Raw genomic sequence first — 17462 nt, 5'->3', positions numbered from 1 at the left:
ACTTTTTTTTTAAAGAGAGGACTCATACCAAGATAGCAGCCACAGGACACCTGAATCTCTCAGAGAAAGAGAATTTATTGCTCCATTATCGAGTTCTTCCTGCCTCACTCAGCCAGGAGGACCTGTCAGGATTCAGAGGAAAAAGCTGGCACTGCCCAGACAGAATCCTGGGTTTGAATGGAATTTATGCATCATGGATGAGGTGTATGAATATGCAATAGGCTGTTGCTTTTAAGGGTTAATCCTCTGTTAACGTGGGTCCTTTTTGGGGCTTATTTTGCCCAGAAAGAGGTACCTGGACTGTCCATAACTCTTTGTTTTTATTGTCTCATATTGTCCAAATTATTATTACTCTAATCATATTGCTATTTTTATAACCATGTTATTACTATTCAACTTTTAAAATTCTAAAAACAAGTGATTGGCGTTTTTCACAAGACTTTCTGCTGTCACCTAATATTTACCAGATTGTTCAGAATTAAGGTCAAGGCCTGCCTGGTAAATGAAGCTCTCCCCCATTCTGTCAGAGGGTGCATGGAATGTTCTTCTGTCTCCTTCCCTTTCCCTTCCCTCCCTTTTTCCTTTGGCTAAGCCCTGTGCTTGTCACAACACACTCTTCTTGCCCAAACCCTGGGGGGATTTATGGAGAGCTGGGTTCCTGAGAACTTACTCACTGCTGCACAGTGTCTGGATCACCCTGGCTGTTTCCCTTCCTGCTGGGGAGGAGATGTGGTCTTGATGCCATCTTGGGGGCACATTTCATCCTCAAAATGTTCAAGAAACAACTGCATGTGATAGTGTGAAGAAATTTTCTTCTTGTAATTTTTTTTAAAATACATTTCCGGAGTACCTTCCTGTTTTGAGTGGTTTCTGGTACTGGCAGCTCTTCAGTGGAGCTGAGTTCTGCAGAACCTGCAGCTTTCTCTGGCTGTGTGATGGCCTGAAGTCACTGCCATGCCCTCTGAGGTGCATTTCAGTTCCCACAGGCCTTGAGGTTGCACTCTGGTGGCAGCTTGTTAAAAACAGCCAAGTTTTTAACCTGATTCTCCTTCTGTGTCTCTGTCTCTGAATTAGCCCTTTCTCTTTCTGAAGCAGTGGGAATGTCTATAAGGAACAAATTGCTATGAACCTTCTGTTCAGGACCATTATCTCCCTAGCTAGTATTTGTACTGTTGCACAATGTATTTTGTTTAAGTATGGAGTGGCTCTTAACTTCTGACAGTCTAATCAGATCTTCTTCCAGGAGTTTGCAGTCTTTTTTCTTGCTGTGCAATTTATTGATGGAACAGAGTGCACACTGAGATGTGCAGCAGAAATGTCATTTCCAGGGCACTAACAAGTATTTACTACAGAATGTGCCAATTAGTGTCCTTGGTAGCTTTCCAAATTGTATCTATGAAGTGAAATGTATATGAACTGTAGATAAAATTGCAAAGTCTTCATATGGTTGATTTTTAAACTTTATTTGGTTATTTTTTGGTTTGTCCTGTAACTGCTGGTGTGCAGGTAGGACTGAGAAGGCATTTTTGGTGGTTGTAAAGCATCTGTGTCATCCAGATTTCATTCCTGCCTTTGGAGCTTCCCGAGGAGTTTTCCAGTGCTTGTCATCAGTGGCTTCTCTCATTTGAGTCTCTGTGCTGTGGTGGAATTTCTGCTCCTCCCTCTGTCCATCCCCTTGCCCTGAGTCACCTCCCAGTGCATCAAACGGGGCAAATCCATTGGCACAAATGTCCCTGTTCCCTCCTTTGGCCTGGGAGCCTGTTCCACACTGCTCAGTGGTTTTGTTTTTAAGTAACTATTCTGCTTTGAAGAGGCAGGAAATGCTAATAATTCCTTACCTTTAGCAAACCCTGAAATCCCTCTTTTTCCTGTAAAATTCCACACGTGGGTGTGAATTCCCATGTAAGAAACAAATAACTGATTCCTGCAGTCCAGATGTTTCCATGGCATGGTCCATCCATGAAAACCTTGCTCTTGGATCCACTCATCTGTCTCACCCTGTGTTATTTCAGCTTGGATCAGGAATGCTGAGCCTGGATCATGAGCTGCATCAGAAGTTTCTATTTTGGTTTTTTTTTTGTTTCTTAAGTTCCTTTCTGCTTTTTGTCTTTCAGGTTTGACATCCCGAACTAAAAAACAATTCTTTAAACTGCTGAGAAAAATGCCATTTGTTGGGGCTATAGTAAGTATTTGAACAAGTATTATAGGACTATTCCAGGTCCTTTTTTCACCTCTTTTGGAGAATATCCAGTTCAGTGCATCTTTGTTGTCATGCACAGTGATCCTAATGACCCAGGACATACATCTGGAATGTCTTCTGCTGCCTCTGGTCTAATGACAGATAGAATTTCTACCCAATCTTTGTCATAGCATCACTCCCACAATAAGGGGGTTCCAGCTCTTTTTAATTTTTGAGCTATTTATATTAACCAAGATTGAGTGAATTCTCCAGTAACGTTTCCTTGTTTTTAGATTTTAAGAAAATTATTTTAATTCTGGAAGAAGGTTCAGGATTGAACTGGAATTATTCTTCTGAAGCAGTGTGGAATGGGAGGCAGCAATTGTGACATTGACAGCAATTCCACATTGTTGTGCAATGTGTATTTATTTTAATCAAGCCAACTGGCCATGATTTGTTCAAGGCTCAGATAACTATTAGCAAAAGTTAGCAGCAGGATATCAGCACTTTGTGTAATCATTAAAATGACCCAGGACCTTTAGTGTTTGGGAGTTGGTGTTTGGTTTTTGTTTGTTTGGGTTTTTGCTTTGTTTTGGGGTTTTTTTGGGGGGATTTTGTGGGGTATTTTTGTTGTTGTTGTTTTGGGGGTTTTTTTTCGGTGGTGTTTTTTGTTTTGTTGTTTTCTTTTTTTTTTCCCTCATAAAAACTTGAAACCACAAGTGTCAGCATGTTTTAGCAGGTTAAGGACTGGGGCTGAAGAAATGCACAGCTGGGTTTATTTCACCTCGTAAACCACGGTATCGCACTCGATTGCACTTCCTGCTGCTTGCTGGGCTGGTGTATTTACACCTTGATTCCAGGGTTCACATCTCTTCCAGGCAACTTTATCCAAAGAGTAGCACAGAGAAATTGTATTTGTGGGGTTCCCAGATGAAGGGAGCAATGATGGGTCTGACTCCATGCTCTCAGAAGGCTAATTTATTATTTTATGATACTATATTATATTAAAGAATACTAAACTATACTAAAGAATATAGAAGGCTAAAAAGATAACAATGAAAACTTGTGACTCTTTCCAGAGTCCTGACACAGCTTGGCACTGATTGGCCAATAAGCCAAAACAGTTCACATGAAACAATCTCCAAACACATTCCACATATGAGCACAACACAGGAGAAGCAAATGAGATAAGAATTTGTTTTCCTTTTTCTCTGAGGCTTCTCTGCTTCCCAGGAGAAAATCCTGGGATTTTTCAGATTTTTCAGCAAATGTGACTGTGACACAGAGGATTTTTTTTCTTTTCCTGTAGAGACAGAAGGAGTTTCTCCCACATTCCCTCTGGAAGGGACTAAATCCCCTCCCTGACCTGCTAAGTGCCCCAGCTTTCACCTCCTAACCTGAGTAGTCCTTGATCACGCAAATTCTCTGCTTGTTCCTTGCCTGTCTGTTAGAAAAGGACACTTTATACAATCCCTGTTGTGTCCAGACTTCCCTTCCCAGGGCTGGCCCTGCTCCCCTGTACCAGAGCACTCCTGCTGTGTCATATCTGTGTCCTCTTCCTGCTCGTTCCTAGGTTGATACCTGATAACTTATCAGGTGCTCACAAGAGGCCTTGGCTTTGAGGCATTCCAATGTCCAAAAGTCACTATCCCAGCACCTGTGTTGCCTGGAAGAAGGATCTTGATTTTGGAATGTGTTGGGAGAAGTCTGGGGTTTCCTGAGTGCAGGGTGTGGGTGGGAAGAAAGAAAATCTTGATTGATTCTTTAGTGAGATTTCTTTATTATGTCTCCATTTTTGTGAGTTTCTAAACCCTGTGTGTGAGGGTAGAGGAGGCAAAGTACAAACCAATGCTCCTGAAGACCACTACAAATTAAAAACTGTGACTTGAAAAGGTTTGCTGGATAAAAATGCAGGTTTTTTCCTTGAGATTTATTTTCTCAAACACTAAGGAAAGGGATCAAAGCTCCCAGTGGAGCAGTTCCTGTCTGCTCCATCAGCACCACAGTTACAGGCAGCAGGTCCTGTCCTGCACACACTCAACAATTATTCAGAATTTGACCAGTGCCATAGTTTGATAGGCTTTTTTCTTGCTTTTTAGATTCAAAAGAAGATTGATGAAGCCTTGAATGATGTCACTTCCAGTTTATCCTTCCTGAAAGATGAAAGGGAATATATCAAAGCACTGCCAGAACAAGGCATGAGCCAGCCTGAAGTGCTGCAGAAGATGAAAGAGTACAGCTCAAAAGGTGAGTCTGTACTGCAGCAGACACCACACATGACACTTCCTCTCTTAAATGAATCTCAGGGACTCCTACTCATGATTTCAGCTTAAATATTTTGTCCCCTTGCAAGTTGTTGTCTGTTTTTCTTCTGGATGTGACTGAGATTCATGAATTTTAATGCTTTACATTGAAATTCTGTTCCTTCTACCAGAATTCTAGGCAGATGGGAGAGCTGAGGAGAGGAGAAATATGGAGGAAGTTCTCTTTTTGGATTGCATTTCTGAGCAGCTGCCTTGATGTTTGGTTTTACCAGAAATGTGAAGCCACAGAAAATACTCACAATCAAAAAAAAAAAAAAAAGCAATTTCCAAGTAGGATTGTTAGGGAATTTCCAAGACTGTGACCTCAGTTAAGAGAGACAATGGTTTGTGCCTTTAAAAAGCCTTTTAAGGAAGAGTGATGATGATGTTCTCCTGGCTTGAGCCCACCCAAGCAGTGTCTGACACTTCATCTGAGTTGCCTCTCTCATGTAAACATGTTCCCCCTGATCTGTGTGCCTCTTACTCCTAATGAGCAAATCTGGGTGACTTCCTGTTCAGGGGAGAAGATACAACTGCCCTGCTCCTGTCCCAAATTTGAGGAATGCCTTGAATTTTCTGCTAGAACAGTGCATCTGCTCCAAATTCAGAAACACACAATTTCATTATGCAGTATCCTGGAACAACTTCCTTCTTTTCTACTGCTGTGTATTGCTAATGTTGTTTCTGTCTGTGTTTTCTCTTAAATTTTTATTTCCTTCCTTCACTGGGTTCATTTTTTTTTTCCTAAAGTCCTCCCCCCCCATTTTTGCCCCCCACCCCTTTGGAAGTTGCCTGGAAGTCCCAGTTTAGGTGAAATTTAATTGAGGTGCCAGCACTGTGGATTTTAGCACTACAAACTTGGCTTTTCCATCTCTTCCCAGCTTACTGTGGTGGTGGGTGCTCTTTGAAAGTGGCTTTAATTGAGTGTCCAGTTGGTTGAACAGCAGTTTGGGGAGACTGCTGGGGATTAAGTGGATTATTTATTAATATAACTGCTTGCTCCAGCTACATGTTGGTTATGTGCTGACTCTTCAGTCATCATTGACTTGCTGTTTGCTAACTTCACACAGTGCCAGGGGCTCAGCTTCACACACAGCTCTCCCTGGGCCACAAAACTCAGGGAAGTCTCAAAAGCCGAGTCCTGCTCTGTGGAACTGAGGGGGTTTTCCATGTGCTTTTCCACCCTGGTTGGGAATGGCTGAGTTTGTGAGCAGTGTGCCTTTCCCTGTCTTGCAGGAGATGTACGCTGGCAGGATGGCAAAGTCTCAGGGACTGTGTACAGTGGTGAAGAGAAACTCACCCACCTGCTGGTCAAGGTAAGGTGCAAGCAGGCCAACTTTGCATCTTCAGGGTGACCAGAGGCCCCTCAGAGCTGTTCCAGCATCCCAGAGTAAATAGGGAAGATCTAAAACTTAAGTCTGGGAAGGGGAATTAGTGGCAATTTGGGCACTGTGACTCTAGCCAGGTAACTGTCCCTGTGAGAGCACCTTATAGAGATAACTGGGATCTAATCAGATGAGGTGTTGAGTGAGAAAACAATTAGTAATTACAGGTGAACTGGAAACTGCTACTGGAACAGCTTTCACTGTTTTGAGCTTTTACTGTTTTGAGCAAAACGAAACTTTTCACTGTTTGGAGCAAAACTAAACTCCTCTTGGTTTGAGCAAAAGAGAAGTTTTGGGAAATGGTTTTTTGAGCAGTGGAGCACTGAATCACTGTCACAGTGTCCAAGTGCAGTGGAGCACTTAGACAATGGAGCACTGGCATGCTTCAGTGGTGTTTCTGTGATGTCTGTTTACCTGCTCAGGAACTCCTCCCTTTGAGAAGGCTGGAAAATAACCTAAACAGCCTCAAGGTTTGTTTTCAAGTACATCTCCTTCCAGAGTTGTTTTGCTAGAAAGGGAAGTCTGGCCCTCTTGTTCCTGGGAACAGTTTTTGTAGCAGGCTCTGTTTGGTGGTTCCTATTGCTCTTTTCTTCCTCATGTTGACATTTTCTGTTCCACTTTTGGAGAAACAAAGCTCAGAGCAGCCTTTCTGGAGGGGCCTCGGCTTGGATCACTTTGTGGAAACATTCCCTTTGTTTGTGCTGATTATTCACTGGTTTGTTTTGCTGTATTTTATTTAACATTCCTGCAGTTGCTTTTTGATCTGGACTGCAGGAGGCTGGGGCTGGCCTGTTCCAGCCTTTTATCCTCTGAGTCCACAGTTGTGGAATGAGCAGAAATACTGGTTTCCACAGCCACTTTCCTTGTGGTGTGGGTGGGCATTTGTGCTTTACTGCCTGCTCCAGAACCCCCTCTTAACAGTAAACTTGAGAACAAGTTCTGCTAAGTCACTTTTTTTCCTGATTTGTGTAAAGCAATTGCAGGATGTGTTCTTTAAAAACAGCAAAATTATTAGATCTGTTCTTACAACAAGAGATACTGCTGTGCTGTAGAATCCACTGCAGGGGTCTGAATGCCTTAGAAAAACATTTATTTTTTTTCTTTATTTTACTCCTCAGCTTCCCAGCTTGTGGCATTTACTTGCAGGAGCAGTTAAGTCATGTAATATTTTTAGGGCAAAATGCAGCTAATTTGCTTCTAGAGTGCACATGGGGAGTTCTTAAAGCCTCAGCTGCAAGTCTTAACTTTTCTCTCTTTGTTTTCTGAAGGTGTATGAAGAGTTTGCCTGGAGTAATCCTCTCCATCCAGATATATTCCCTGGTCTGAGGAAGATGGAAGCAGAGGTAGTGAGGATTGCCTGCACGCTCTTCCATGGGGGCCCCAAATCTTGTGGTGCTGTAAGTAACCTGTCTTTGCCTCCTGAACATTTTTGTGTATTTTTTGCTTTGATAAGTGCAAATGCACCTTGTGCTCTCCAGATGAGCATGAGGGTAAGCTCATTCTGGTGTATTCCATGCCAGCTCTGTGGAGGTTGCTTAATTCCTCTTCTTGAGACAGACAATTTCACTCAGAGAAACAGTTTTCTAAACTGTTGACCATTTACTTCAGCTTTTTTTCCCCCCCCTCTTAAGTGACACAGGCTTGATGGCAGTTGGAAAGGAGAACTGGTGTAATGCAGCCTGGCTGGGTGTCAGTGGGGAGCTGTGAACAGAGAAGTGTCACTCTGAGAGGCTCCCCTCAGTTTTACTCTCTGAGCTGGAGATGTGTGAGCCTGCCAGATTGCTGAGCTCCAGGGCAAGGCCAGCTGGCTGCCTGGCTACCCACCAACAAGCAGGCATGGCATGGATTGTCAGCTGTCCAGCTGGAAAGCTGCATTTCCAGGCTCATGTGGCCTTCCTGTGCTAACCAGTTGTACAGTCTTGATAAAATTCCCAGCAAGAGTCCAAATGTGTGTTCTGAAGCTGACGGAGGGCAGTGTTGACACAAGAGTTTATGAGCTGAACTGGCCTTGAGTGGGCTCTCCCTGTCAGCTGGAGGGTTGCTTGTGGTGAGAAGTTGAGTACTGGAGTAGCTTTGTTCAAGGTGTAGTTGGGATCAGACTCCCAGTGGGATTGAAGATGAGCTCAGCTGTGTGGGAGTGCAAGATGTGATTGTGTTGAGAGGAGGAGGTGACACCCTCTGACCTGACTTTTCTTCTCAGGACTGTGTTCCTTGTACCACCTTTAGTTTGTGAAAAATGCCAGTCACTTGTTTTTAGAATTTTAAAAGTTGAATAGTAATAAAATGGTTATAAAAATAGCAATATAATTAGAGTAATAAAAATTTGGACAATTAAGATTTAGGACAATATGAGACAATAAAAACAAAGAGTTATAGACAGTCCAGGTGCCTTTTCTGGGCAAAATAAGCCCCAAAAAGGACCCATGTTAACAGAGGATTAACCCTTAAAAGCAACAGCCTGTTGCATATTCATACACCTCATCCATGATGCATAAATTCCATTCAAACCCAGGATTCTGTCTGGGCAGTGTCAGCTTCTTCCTCTGAATCCTGATAGGTCCTCCTGGCTGAGTGAGGCAGGAAGAACTCGATAATGGAGCAATAAATTCTCTTTCTCTGAAAGATTTGGGTGTCCTGTGGCTGCTATCTCATTCCTTTCTTAAAAAAATATCCCACATACATAGTTTCTATTTTAACCTTATGTTATAACCTAAAACTATATTTAACACACTACTTAAGAAAATTTATACAGCATCACTTTCTAACACAACACATATAATATTCATTTGAATATTTGTGAAAAGCCAATCATAAAATATGCATTTTTCACAAGCTTTAGAGGAGGAACGTGTGTCTTTGCTTACAAAAACCATTTCACCTCACCTCAGCTGCTTCCTGGCTTGCAGAGCTGAGATTATCCCTGGAGTGGGGCAAGGCTGGGGATGCAGCTGCTGGGACTGGTTTCTGTCAGCAGTTGGGACATCAGCTGGCCCAGCAGGCAGAGAGCTTTGTGCCCCTGGTGGGTGCTTGGGGAACTTTGCTTGCTGAAGCCTGCACGGGGAACCTTGGGGTTTTGTTATGTTAAACACGATGCAAAGGTGTCAGCCTTGGCCTTGGGTGCTCTCCCCCTGAAATGGAAAAGTGGGATTGCCTAAGAGAAGGTGAGAGCTGGTAAAAAACTGCACAGCCCAAGTGAGACCTGCATGAATATACTCTGGGGAATCCTGCTTTTCCTTCTGTGCTCTCACTTCTGAGGATGGTGCCACACAGCAAAGAAAGGGCACAGCCTGCTCTGGGGTTCTGTCCCAGCTGCTTGAACAGCCCCATTGGCAGTATTTTAAGATACTTTATTATATTAAAGAATGCTATAGTAAAATATACTAAAGAATACAGAAAGGATACTTAGAATGCTAAAAGATAATAATGAAAACTTGTGACTCTTTCCAGAGTCCCAGCACAGCTTGGCCCCAGCAGAATCCAATGAAACAATCTCCAAACACATTCCACATGAGCACAACACAGGAGAAGCAAATGAGATAAGAATTTGTTTTCCTTTTTCTCTGAGGCTTCTCAGGAGAAAAATCCTGGGGCAAGGGATTTTTCAGAAAATATGGCTGTGACCTCCAGAATTGCTGATCACTGATGGAGAGATGTGGGTGGGTATATGGAGGTCACATGCTCTTTAAGTAGCTGGGCTCAAAGACTTCTCTTCTTTTCTTTTCTTCTCCCCAGAACTGAATTAACATTTCAGAATAATTTCTGGAGGCTTGGACAGTTGCAAACTCAATTAAAAAGAGGATTTTTTTTCAAACTGATTATTTGCTTTCTGTCTTGGGAAAGCCCTGCTGCAGCTGCTGCCTCAGTGCTGCAGTTACACTTCTAGAACTGGTGAGACTGTAAAGCAGAGAGGTTTTAATGCCAAACCAGGAGAGGTGCAATGCTCTGAGTTATCTTTATTTTTAAACTAATCTGTTCAAGAGGGTCTGCTGGCTCATTCTACTGAGAAGGCCTCTGGGTTTACTTGATTAAACTTTTGCAGTGTTGAAATTTAGAACAGCTGCTTTTTTCCCCCCTAAACTCCCTCCCTGCCACCTCTGAGAGGCAGAGTGTTGTAGTGCCTGGTCCTTGTCCACTGGATTTCCTAACCTGATTTAGAAGCAGGGACTGCTTGGCCAATTTGTTGGTGGTCCCTGAAGGCAGTGGAACTTGCTGGTGTTTCTGGAGAGGGTGTCTGCATCTGTGCTGCATGGAAAGCTCCAAAAAGTTTCTGTCTGGACTTCTCAGTGAGGCAGTTTCACTTCCTTTGTGCTTGATTTCCATAGCACATTGCAGAACAGCATTTTGTGGCAGTAACACTGCTGCTCAGCCTGGGAGAAGCTGCCCAGTGACACATCCATGCTGTTCCCAAGCTTTTCAGCAGCCTGGGATCTCTGTGTGGTCCTGCCCTCTGTCATGTGGACATTTCCCTCAGTGGGATCTCTGGGGAGCTTCCTCTTTGAATCTTTTTGGTGTGTTTCATAAAACACTGTCTTATTTACACTTCTGAACATTAAATCAGACAAGCAGCTTGTGTTATTTTGCCTTTAGCTGAGCCATGTGGGCTGTAACTCTCCTTTGTTGACATGGGCATAAAAGCTCTAACAGTGCCCTGGTGGTTGGGGAGGTTCAGCATGCCTTTGTCTTAAATTTGCTCTGGGAGATGCTTCAAGTTTTTAAGCAGTTTTAAAAGTAATCATTTTCAGCAATGGATGGATGTTTCCTATTTCTCACTAATTACTACTATTGTTCTTACTTTAATTGTGTTCTGCAAGAGCAGAGACAGGGATCAGTGAGTAGGGGCGCCTGGAAGATTCTAATCACATTCCTGCAATGATTTGGAAGGACTAATTAAGCTCAGCACATAGAAGAGGAACAGGGGAGTTTGTTCTTGTCTCATGTGTTCATGTTCACAAGGTGCTTTGTTTTTGCAGTATTAGCTGTGTGGATTTCCCCTGTAATTTGGGGAGAAATCAGCACTTTTATGCAAGCTGCAGTATTTTTGTTTTTAAGTAGCTTTTTGAACTTTATAAAGAAAGGGCAGCTTTGAAGTGTAGGGAAAAATTCTCTGTGTGTGTGAGACATGTGAATATTTGATGTGGATCTCTCTGGGAATTCTTCTTCCACTTACCCTACAGCTGAGGACAGGAGAGAGAAGGCAAAATCACCAGATGCAAGCCTAAGCTTCCTGTAGAAACCCATTTTGTCTCTTCTCCCTGAATTCTGTGGCTTCCAAACTTTGGCTGCACATTTGAAGTAGGAAGATGTGAGTGATATGTCTTGAGGGGGGCTTAAACTGTGCAGAACTGTCAGATTTTGTCTGTAATGATGAGCAGGTCACCTTGAGAGATACAAGTTGTGGAATTTACAACCTGCAGGTTTCCAGGGGTTTTATGGGAGGCTGCCACAATGTTATGACCATGCAGAGGATTGTGGTGTGGTTTTTACTCTGTTATATAAATTGTTGTTTGCTTTTTTTTTTTTTTTTAATTCAGGGGGTGGTTCAGCTCAGTGAAACTCCTGGTTAGCTTTGTCTCCAGGGTCTGAATGGACGTGTTTTTAGGTGAAATTGGAAGCAAAACTTCAGAGACCATGAACCAAAGTGGTTCTTTAATGTCTGACAGTTTGGCAGTGACACGGCCAAAGGAATCCTTGGAATAGGGATCGTATCTCTTATTGCTGTTGTAATGTTGAGGTTCCAGAGCACTGGGATTTGGAGGGAGGGAGCAATGGAAGTGATACACTGAGTTTGGAAAGCAGGAGGGATATTTATTCCCTCTGCTCTCTCCTCTCCCCTCCCATTCGCAAAACAACAAATAAATCAAGGACACAAAATGTCTGTTTACTTTCCTTTTTCCTCCACACTTTGCCTTGCCTTTGAAGATAGTGCAGGGCTGCAGAGCTGCCTAAACAATGCCTTTTTCCAGCTCCTTTTCCCATGGCACGGAAAAGCCTGTGGGCTTCATTGAGGGAGAGGAGAATGTGTGTGAGCCCTGGGCGGGTGCTGAATCACCGCGCCTTGGCCGGGCGCCTCAGGCACTGGGGAAGTTGGATCCTGTGACAGTGATTCAGGCTCTGGCTGCAGCAGAACGAGTTTGCTGTCAGTGGCTGAGCTGACAAAGCCTCCTGTAAAGGAGCAGCCTCCATGCACAGGTATCATCCATGTGGAGCACAAGAGGATTTTGGTGTTGCAGCTGTGCTGGGCTGAAGGTGCTGTTCCAGACTCAAGCACTTCGCCGTGCTGGAGACTCAGGATGTGCTGATTGTGGGCCAATTTAGAAAGCTGAGCTGGCTGAAATTCAGCTTTTTTGGGTGGATTTTCAGCTGTCTGAACAAGCTTTCTGTGTGGTCATCTGCCAGTCTGGGTGTCTGGGAGAAGATTCATCCTGGATGCTCTTCCTTACCCTGCACGTGACTGGCTGCTGACAAGTGTTGGCTCTGACCTACCAAAAACTGTGTGTGGCTCAGCATTCCCATGCAGGGGATAAAGGCAGACTTTGAGGAAAGGCTTGTTACATATGAAGGCAAGATGTTGGTGTTTTGGTGTTAGGATTGAAATGGGAATAAGACTGTACAGAGGCTGCTTTTTCAAGAGCAGGTTATCTAGGTGAGCATAGGGAATGCTGCCCAACAAGGAGCAGGTGTTCAGTAACATTAATCCCAAGATCCCCACGTCCTTCCTAGCAAAGTTTTCACAATCATTATCCTAAGCAGTGTTGCAAGGATAGGTGCAAGTATGCAATAATCCCATTCCTCTTCTCTCACCCAGTAGGAAGGCAGTCTCTCACCAGCTGGTTTTATTTTTTCCCCAAAGGTAATCACAACCTGACAGATCTTTATTCATAAAGGGTGTTGAGAAGTGAGTGGCACAGCCCATAAAACACTTCAAACATTGTTCCTGCTGCCATCCATTTGCTCCACAATTAATGCAGAGATGTCTTTATCCAGTGAGAAGCTCTTTTAGGTTTTATCTCTGACAGCTGTTGCTTTTAAACTTCCCCCAAAAAGCAGGAATTGTCTGTGGTGTGACAGTTGCTTCTACACTGCCTGTGGCAGCAGCTGCTGCTGGCTTGGATTGTGGCAGGAACAAATCCTGGCAGGCTCTGAACTTTGTTCCTTATCTCTGTACTTCATGTTTAGTCATTGTCACACAGTCACACTTGGCATTTCCAGGGTTTGCAGCCATGTCAGCAGGGGAAAACCTAAGGAAAACCTAAATGTCATAAGGCATACAAATGTGATTGGCTCCTTTTTATGTTTATTTTTGAGGGGGAGGAGGTTAAAAGGGGAAGTTGCAGTTGGTTCAGGAGGTCTGAGGAGCAAAATTAGCCCCCCCATAAGCAGTATAAGTAAATTTTGATTCCTCATTTATGTGAACCTCTGTATAACTGTCCCAGCTATTCCATATCCTCAGTTTTTGGCTCCCCCAATAAGTCGGTCCTTCAGGCTGCTTGAAAAACCAACCTCACATTTTCCCAGGTTAAAATTTTACTGGGGAAGGTTGTACCCAGTGTCCCCTGCATGCCAGAACTCATAGAAGCTGACCTACAAGGGACCTTCCACTTGAGGAATTCCTTCCTGTGAAGTGTTTAATTTGTGTATTTGCAGCAGCTCTTGAGTTAAGTATGCAATAGTAAACCTGTGTGTGCCTTCCTCTCCTCCACCTCCTGATGCAAACCCTGTGGTCAGGGTGAAGAGGGTTGGGACAGCAGCTTTAGTGGGTGGTGTGGGTACTGACTGCACTGGCTGGGGAGAGGAATGCACAAATTCCTCCTGGTGTAAAATTCCTTGTGTCCCTGAGGGCTTAGAAGCTCTGGTGTTGAGCAGAGCTAGGCTGGTCTCAGCAGAGGAGGTGGGAGAGTTCCAAGTCCTGCAGCATTCCAGGTTCTGGGAGGGTTTTGTAGCTGAGGAGTGCTGCCAACCCTGAGCTGACTCTGTGCCTCAGTGTGGCACTGCTCCAGACCTAATAAACCCTGCTGGACTGCAGCTGACTTAACACAGAGTCAACTTTGTTTCTGTGTACGTGGCATAATTAATCTGTAATGCAGATAAACAATCCCCAGGTAATCAAGAGCTTAAGTACCAGGAGTTTTATGAGGTGAGGTGACTGTGCAATGTGGTTCCCTCCTGCTGGGCTCTGGAATTCTATACTTTTTGTTTGTTTTCCCTTTCCCTCATCCCATTTAAACGGAGGATTCAGCATTTAAATGTGCATTTTCAAGCTGAGTGTCAGAAAGCTGCCTCCTGCTGTTCAGTGGCTTCTGCTGCCCTTTAAGCCCTGAGTTGTCCTGTGCACTTTGAAGCAGAGTCAAGAAATGCTGTTCTGCATCCTCTTTTTGCTTTTCCCTCCTGCAACACCCATTGTTACTTTTCCTGTTTACTTCTTTTCTGGTGACAGATGACATCTGGGGGCACTGAGAGCATCCTGATGGCCTGCAAGGCATACAGAGACCTGGCTTATGAGAGAGGCATCAAGCAGCCAGAAATGTGAGTGGTGCCACCACAGCTTTTTCCTTTGGGGGGCTTGTGGGATTTACTCTCCCCTTGAGCTGAGATGGTGCTGGACCTCAATAATCCTTCCTTTCATAGCTCATAGCCATCTCTTCCTTGTCCATCTCTGTCTGCAGGAGAGAAACCTGGGTGAAAAGAAGAGTTCAAAAGCACAGAAATTTTAAAGCAAGCGGCCTGGGGGGCACAGATGTTGCTGGGGCAGCTGTATTTTGGCAATACCTGTCTGCTGCTCCAGACAGCCTGCTTGGATCAGCTCTGCTCTCCAGCAGAGATTGTCAGGCCCTTTGAAGTATTCAAGGGTTTTGATTTATTCACATCAAAGAAGGCTTAGTGTGAAAACTCTGAGGCTTGAGAGTTGGGCTGGTTGGAGCTCAAATGAGGAATTGTGCTAATCATTACACTGCTAATAGAGGATTTGCTGTCTCTAATGTGCTGTCTCTTTTCTTGATGGTGCATGGGAAATATTCCTCTGGTTAATTGCTTTGAGGGGAAAATGTTAAAGGAAACAAAACACTGGTGGTTCTTTTCTTCCCTCTCTAGCATTTAAGGTTCTGATAATGATGTGAGGCCTCAGAAAACAGGGTTAATTGAGGCTGTTCAGCCACTGCCACTGGAGATGGGAGACAGCAAATGTTGCATTCATTTGATCTGTTCCTTCTACAGGTTGGTCCCAGTGAGTGCCCACGCTGCCTTTGACAAGGCAGCACACTACTTTGGGATGAAGCTGATCCAAATACCTCTGACCAAGGCTATGGAAGTGGATGTTCAGGTATCACTTTAGTCTCTCTCTGTGAGGAAATTAACATTGCACAGCTGCTAGGCAAGAAATCTGCCTGTCCAGGTATCGAGTCAGTGGATAAAGAGGCAGGAATGCTTTGTGGAAACAAAACCAGCATGAGTAAGTGTCATTGCAGATGGAGTTGTATTTGAAATAACTGGATGTTATCCCTTTGTCCTGTGGGCTTCATTTAGACTCAGGTAATTTATGTATTTCTTAAATAGCCCCAGATTTCAGAGAAAGGTGAACAAAAATATGATGGCATTTCCCAGTGGATGAGTGGTTGTAGCTCATTGCTTTCCTCTCTGTACTCTTGTATGCCTTGAACTCTGCATGTTCTCACTCTTTATCTTTTTTGGCAGGATGGCACTTGGTAAAATGGAATGTGAGCATCTTCTCTCTTTAAATCTTCAGGCAATGAGGAGAGCCATCTCAAGGAACACAGCCATGCTGGTCTGTTCTGCTCCCCAGTTCCCACATGGAATTATGGACCCCATTGAAGAGGTGGCAGAGGTAGGGTACCCCTACCTGTAAGAACCTGTGTGTTGTAGCAGTAAAACCAGCACAAGAAGGGTGGAGGGGTTCCAGGATGCTGAGCAGTGAATTTGGTGGGGGGATCCCACTGGCTGGAAAGGTATTACTGTCCTCAAATGAGCTGTTTGCCAGCAGCAGGGTATGTAGGATGCAGTTGGGACTGAGGGGGAGTGTGTCACTGTGAGACCAACCAGAAGTGCTCATTCTTTGCTACCTGAAAGGAAAGAACACCTAAATGGCTCACCTGGTGAAAAGGCTTTGATTTATGGCCTGCTGGTTGTAGCAAAATTGCTGCTGAGGGAGAAGGAGTCAAAGGGCTGGGATCTTATTTTCTGAACACACCTCTTGATTTCTTTCCTCTCTGTGCTCCAGTTATTTATTTTGTATGTGACCAGCCAGGGCCTCTGACATTCTGTTCATTTGGCTCACACCCTTTTATTTTATTGTGCATACTCTTTTCAGACAATGTTGTCACATTCCTTGTGGCATTTTAGTAGCTTGCTGTGTTTGCCAATTGTTTTTCTTGTGTGTGGAAGGCAGGAGAAGGCATCTCACAAACAGCCAGCCCTTCCACATCTCCTGTCCTCCACAACTTGAGAGTGGTGTGATGTTCTCAAAGGGTTCAGTGAACCTTTGACTGTGAAATACCAAATATGTTTTGGTGACTGGAGTTTGGCTGCTCCAGCCACATCATTTTGATCTCTTGTTCCCACACAGCTTGCAGTGAAGTACAAAATCCCCTTCCACGTGGATGCCTGCCTGGGTGGATTCCTCATTGCTTTCATGGACAAGGCAGGGTTCCCCCTCAAGCGTCCCTTTGACTTCCGTGTGGAAGGTGTGACCAGCATTTCTGCTGACACCCACAAGGTGAGGACAAGGGTCTTCCAGGGCTTTCAGTTTTGAGCTGTGATTCCTGTTTGCCATCCTGGCCTTCAGGCATTTCTTCCCCAGTGTGTGGAGGAGCACTGAGGTGCAGGGATAGGGGCTGCTCTGTTCATGTGCTTTGTGCAATGTGCCAAAGTCCCCACCTTATCAACCAGAGCAGAGCACTGAGTGACACATCCAGTCATTCCATGAACACCTCCAGGCATGGAGACTCCACCACCTTCCTGGGCAGCCCCTTCAACCCTGACAGCCCCTTTTTCCCCTTCCACAAAGAAACTTCTCCTGATTTCCAACCTTAACCTCCCCTGGCACAACTTGAAGCTGTTTCCTCTTGTCCTGTCACTTGTTTTCTCTGAGCAGAACCTGACCCCCCCTGGCTGTCCCCTCCTGGCAGGGAGTTGTGCAGAGCCACAAGATCCCCCCTGAACCTCCTTTGCTCCAGGCTGAGCCCCTTTCCAGCTCCCTCAGCCCCTCCTGGGGCTCCAGCTCCGTTCCCTTCCCTGGACACGCTCCAGCCCCTCCAGGGCTCTCTGGCTGGGAGGGCCCAGAACTGGACACAGCCCTCAAGGGCCCCCAGCACAGAGGGACAATCACTGCCCTGATCCTGCTGGTCACACTATTCCTGATCCAGGCCAGGTGCCATTGCCACATGGGCACATGGTGGCTCATGTACAGCCACTGTCACCAGCACCCCAAGGGCCTTTCCAGTTTTCCAGCCCCTCTGCTCCAGCCTGGAGCTGCAGGGGCTTGCTGTGACCCAAGGACAGGACCTTGCACTTTGCCTTGCTGAACCTCTGCCCATGGATCCAACCTGTCCCAAGCCCTCTGCAGAGCCTTCTGCTCTCCAGCAC

The 17462-nt window shown here is 44.8% G+C and overlaps 1 protein-coding gene across 1 annotated transcript in view; it reads left to right on the top strand.

The window, feature by feature from the left end:
* The window catches only part of SGPL1 (sphingosine-1-phosphate lyase 1), a 32924-nt gene that overhangs the window by 10144 nt on the left and 5318 nt on the right, over positions 1 to 17462 (top strand). Inside the window, exons 3-10 of the mRNA XM_066555078.1 lie at positions 2115 to 2182; positions 4279 to 4426; positions 5719 to 5798; positions 7136 to 7264; positions 14302 to 14390; positions 15078 to 15183; positions 15607 to 15705; positions 16444 to 16593. Coding sequence (XP_066411175.1) covers positions 2115 to 2182; positions 4279 to 4426; positions 5719 to 5798; positions 7136 to 7264; positions 14302 to 14390; positions 15078 to 15183; positions 15607 to 15705; positions 16444 to 16593 — 869 coding nt within the window. The remainder of the gene's footprint in view (positions 1 to 2114; positions 2183 to 4278; positions 4427 to 5718; positions 5799 to 7135; positions 7265 to 14301; positions 14391 to 15077; positions 15184 to 15606; positions 15706 to 16443; positions 16594 to 17462) is intronic.

The sequence above is a fragment of the Molothrus aeneus genome, chromosome 8 (assembly GCF_037042795.1).
Source record: "Molothrus aeneus isolate 106 chromosome 8, BPBGC_Maene_1.0, whole genome shotgun sequence".
In the NCBI taxonomy this organism is placed as follows: domain Eukaryota; kingdom Metazoa; phylum Chordata; class Aves; order Passeriformes; family Icteridae; genus Molothrus; species Molothrus aeneus.
The sequence above is the reverse complement of the archived record's forward strand: the minus strand, read 5'-3'. Positions and strand labels throughout refer to the sequence as shown.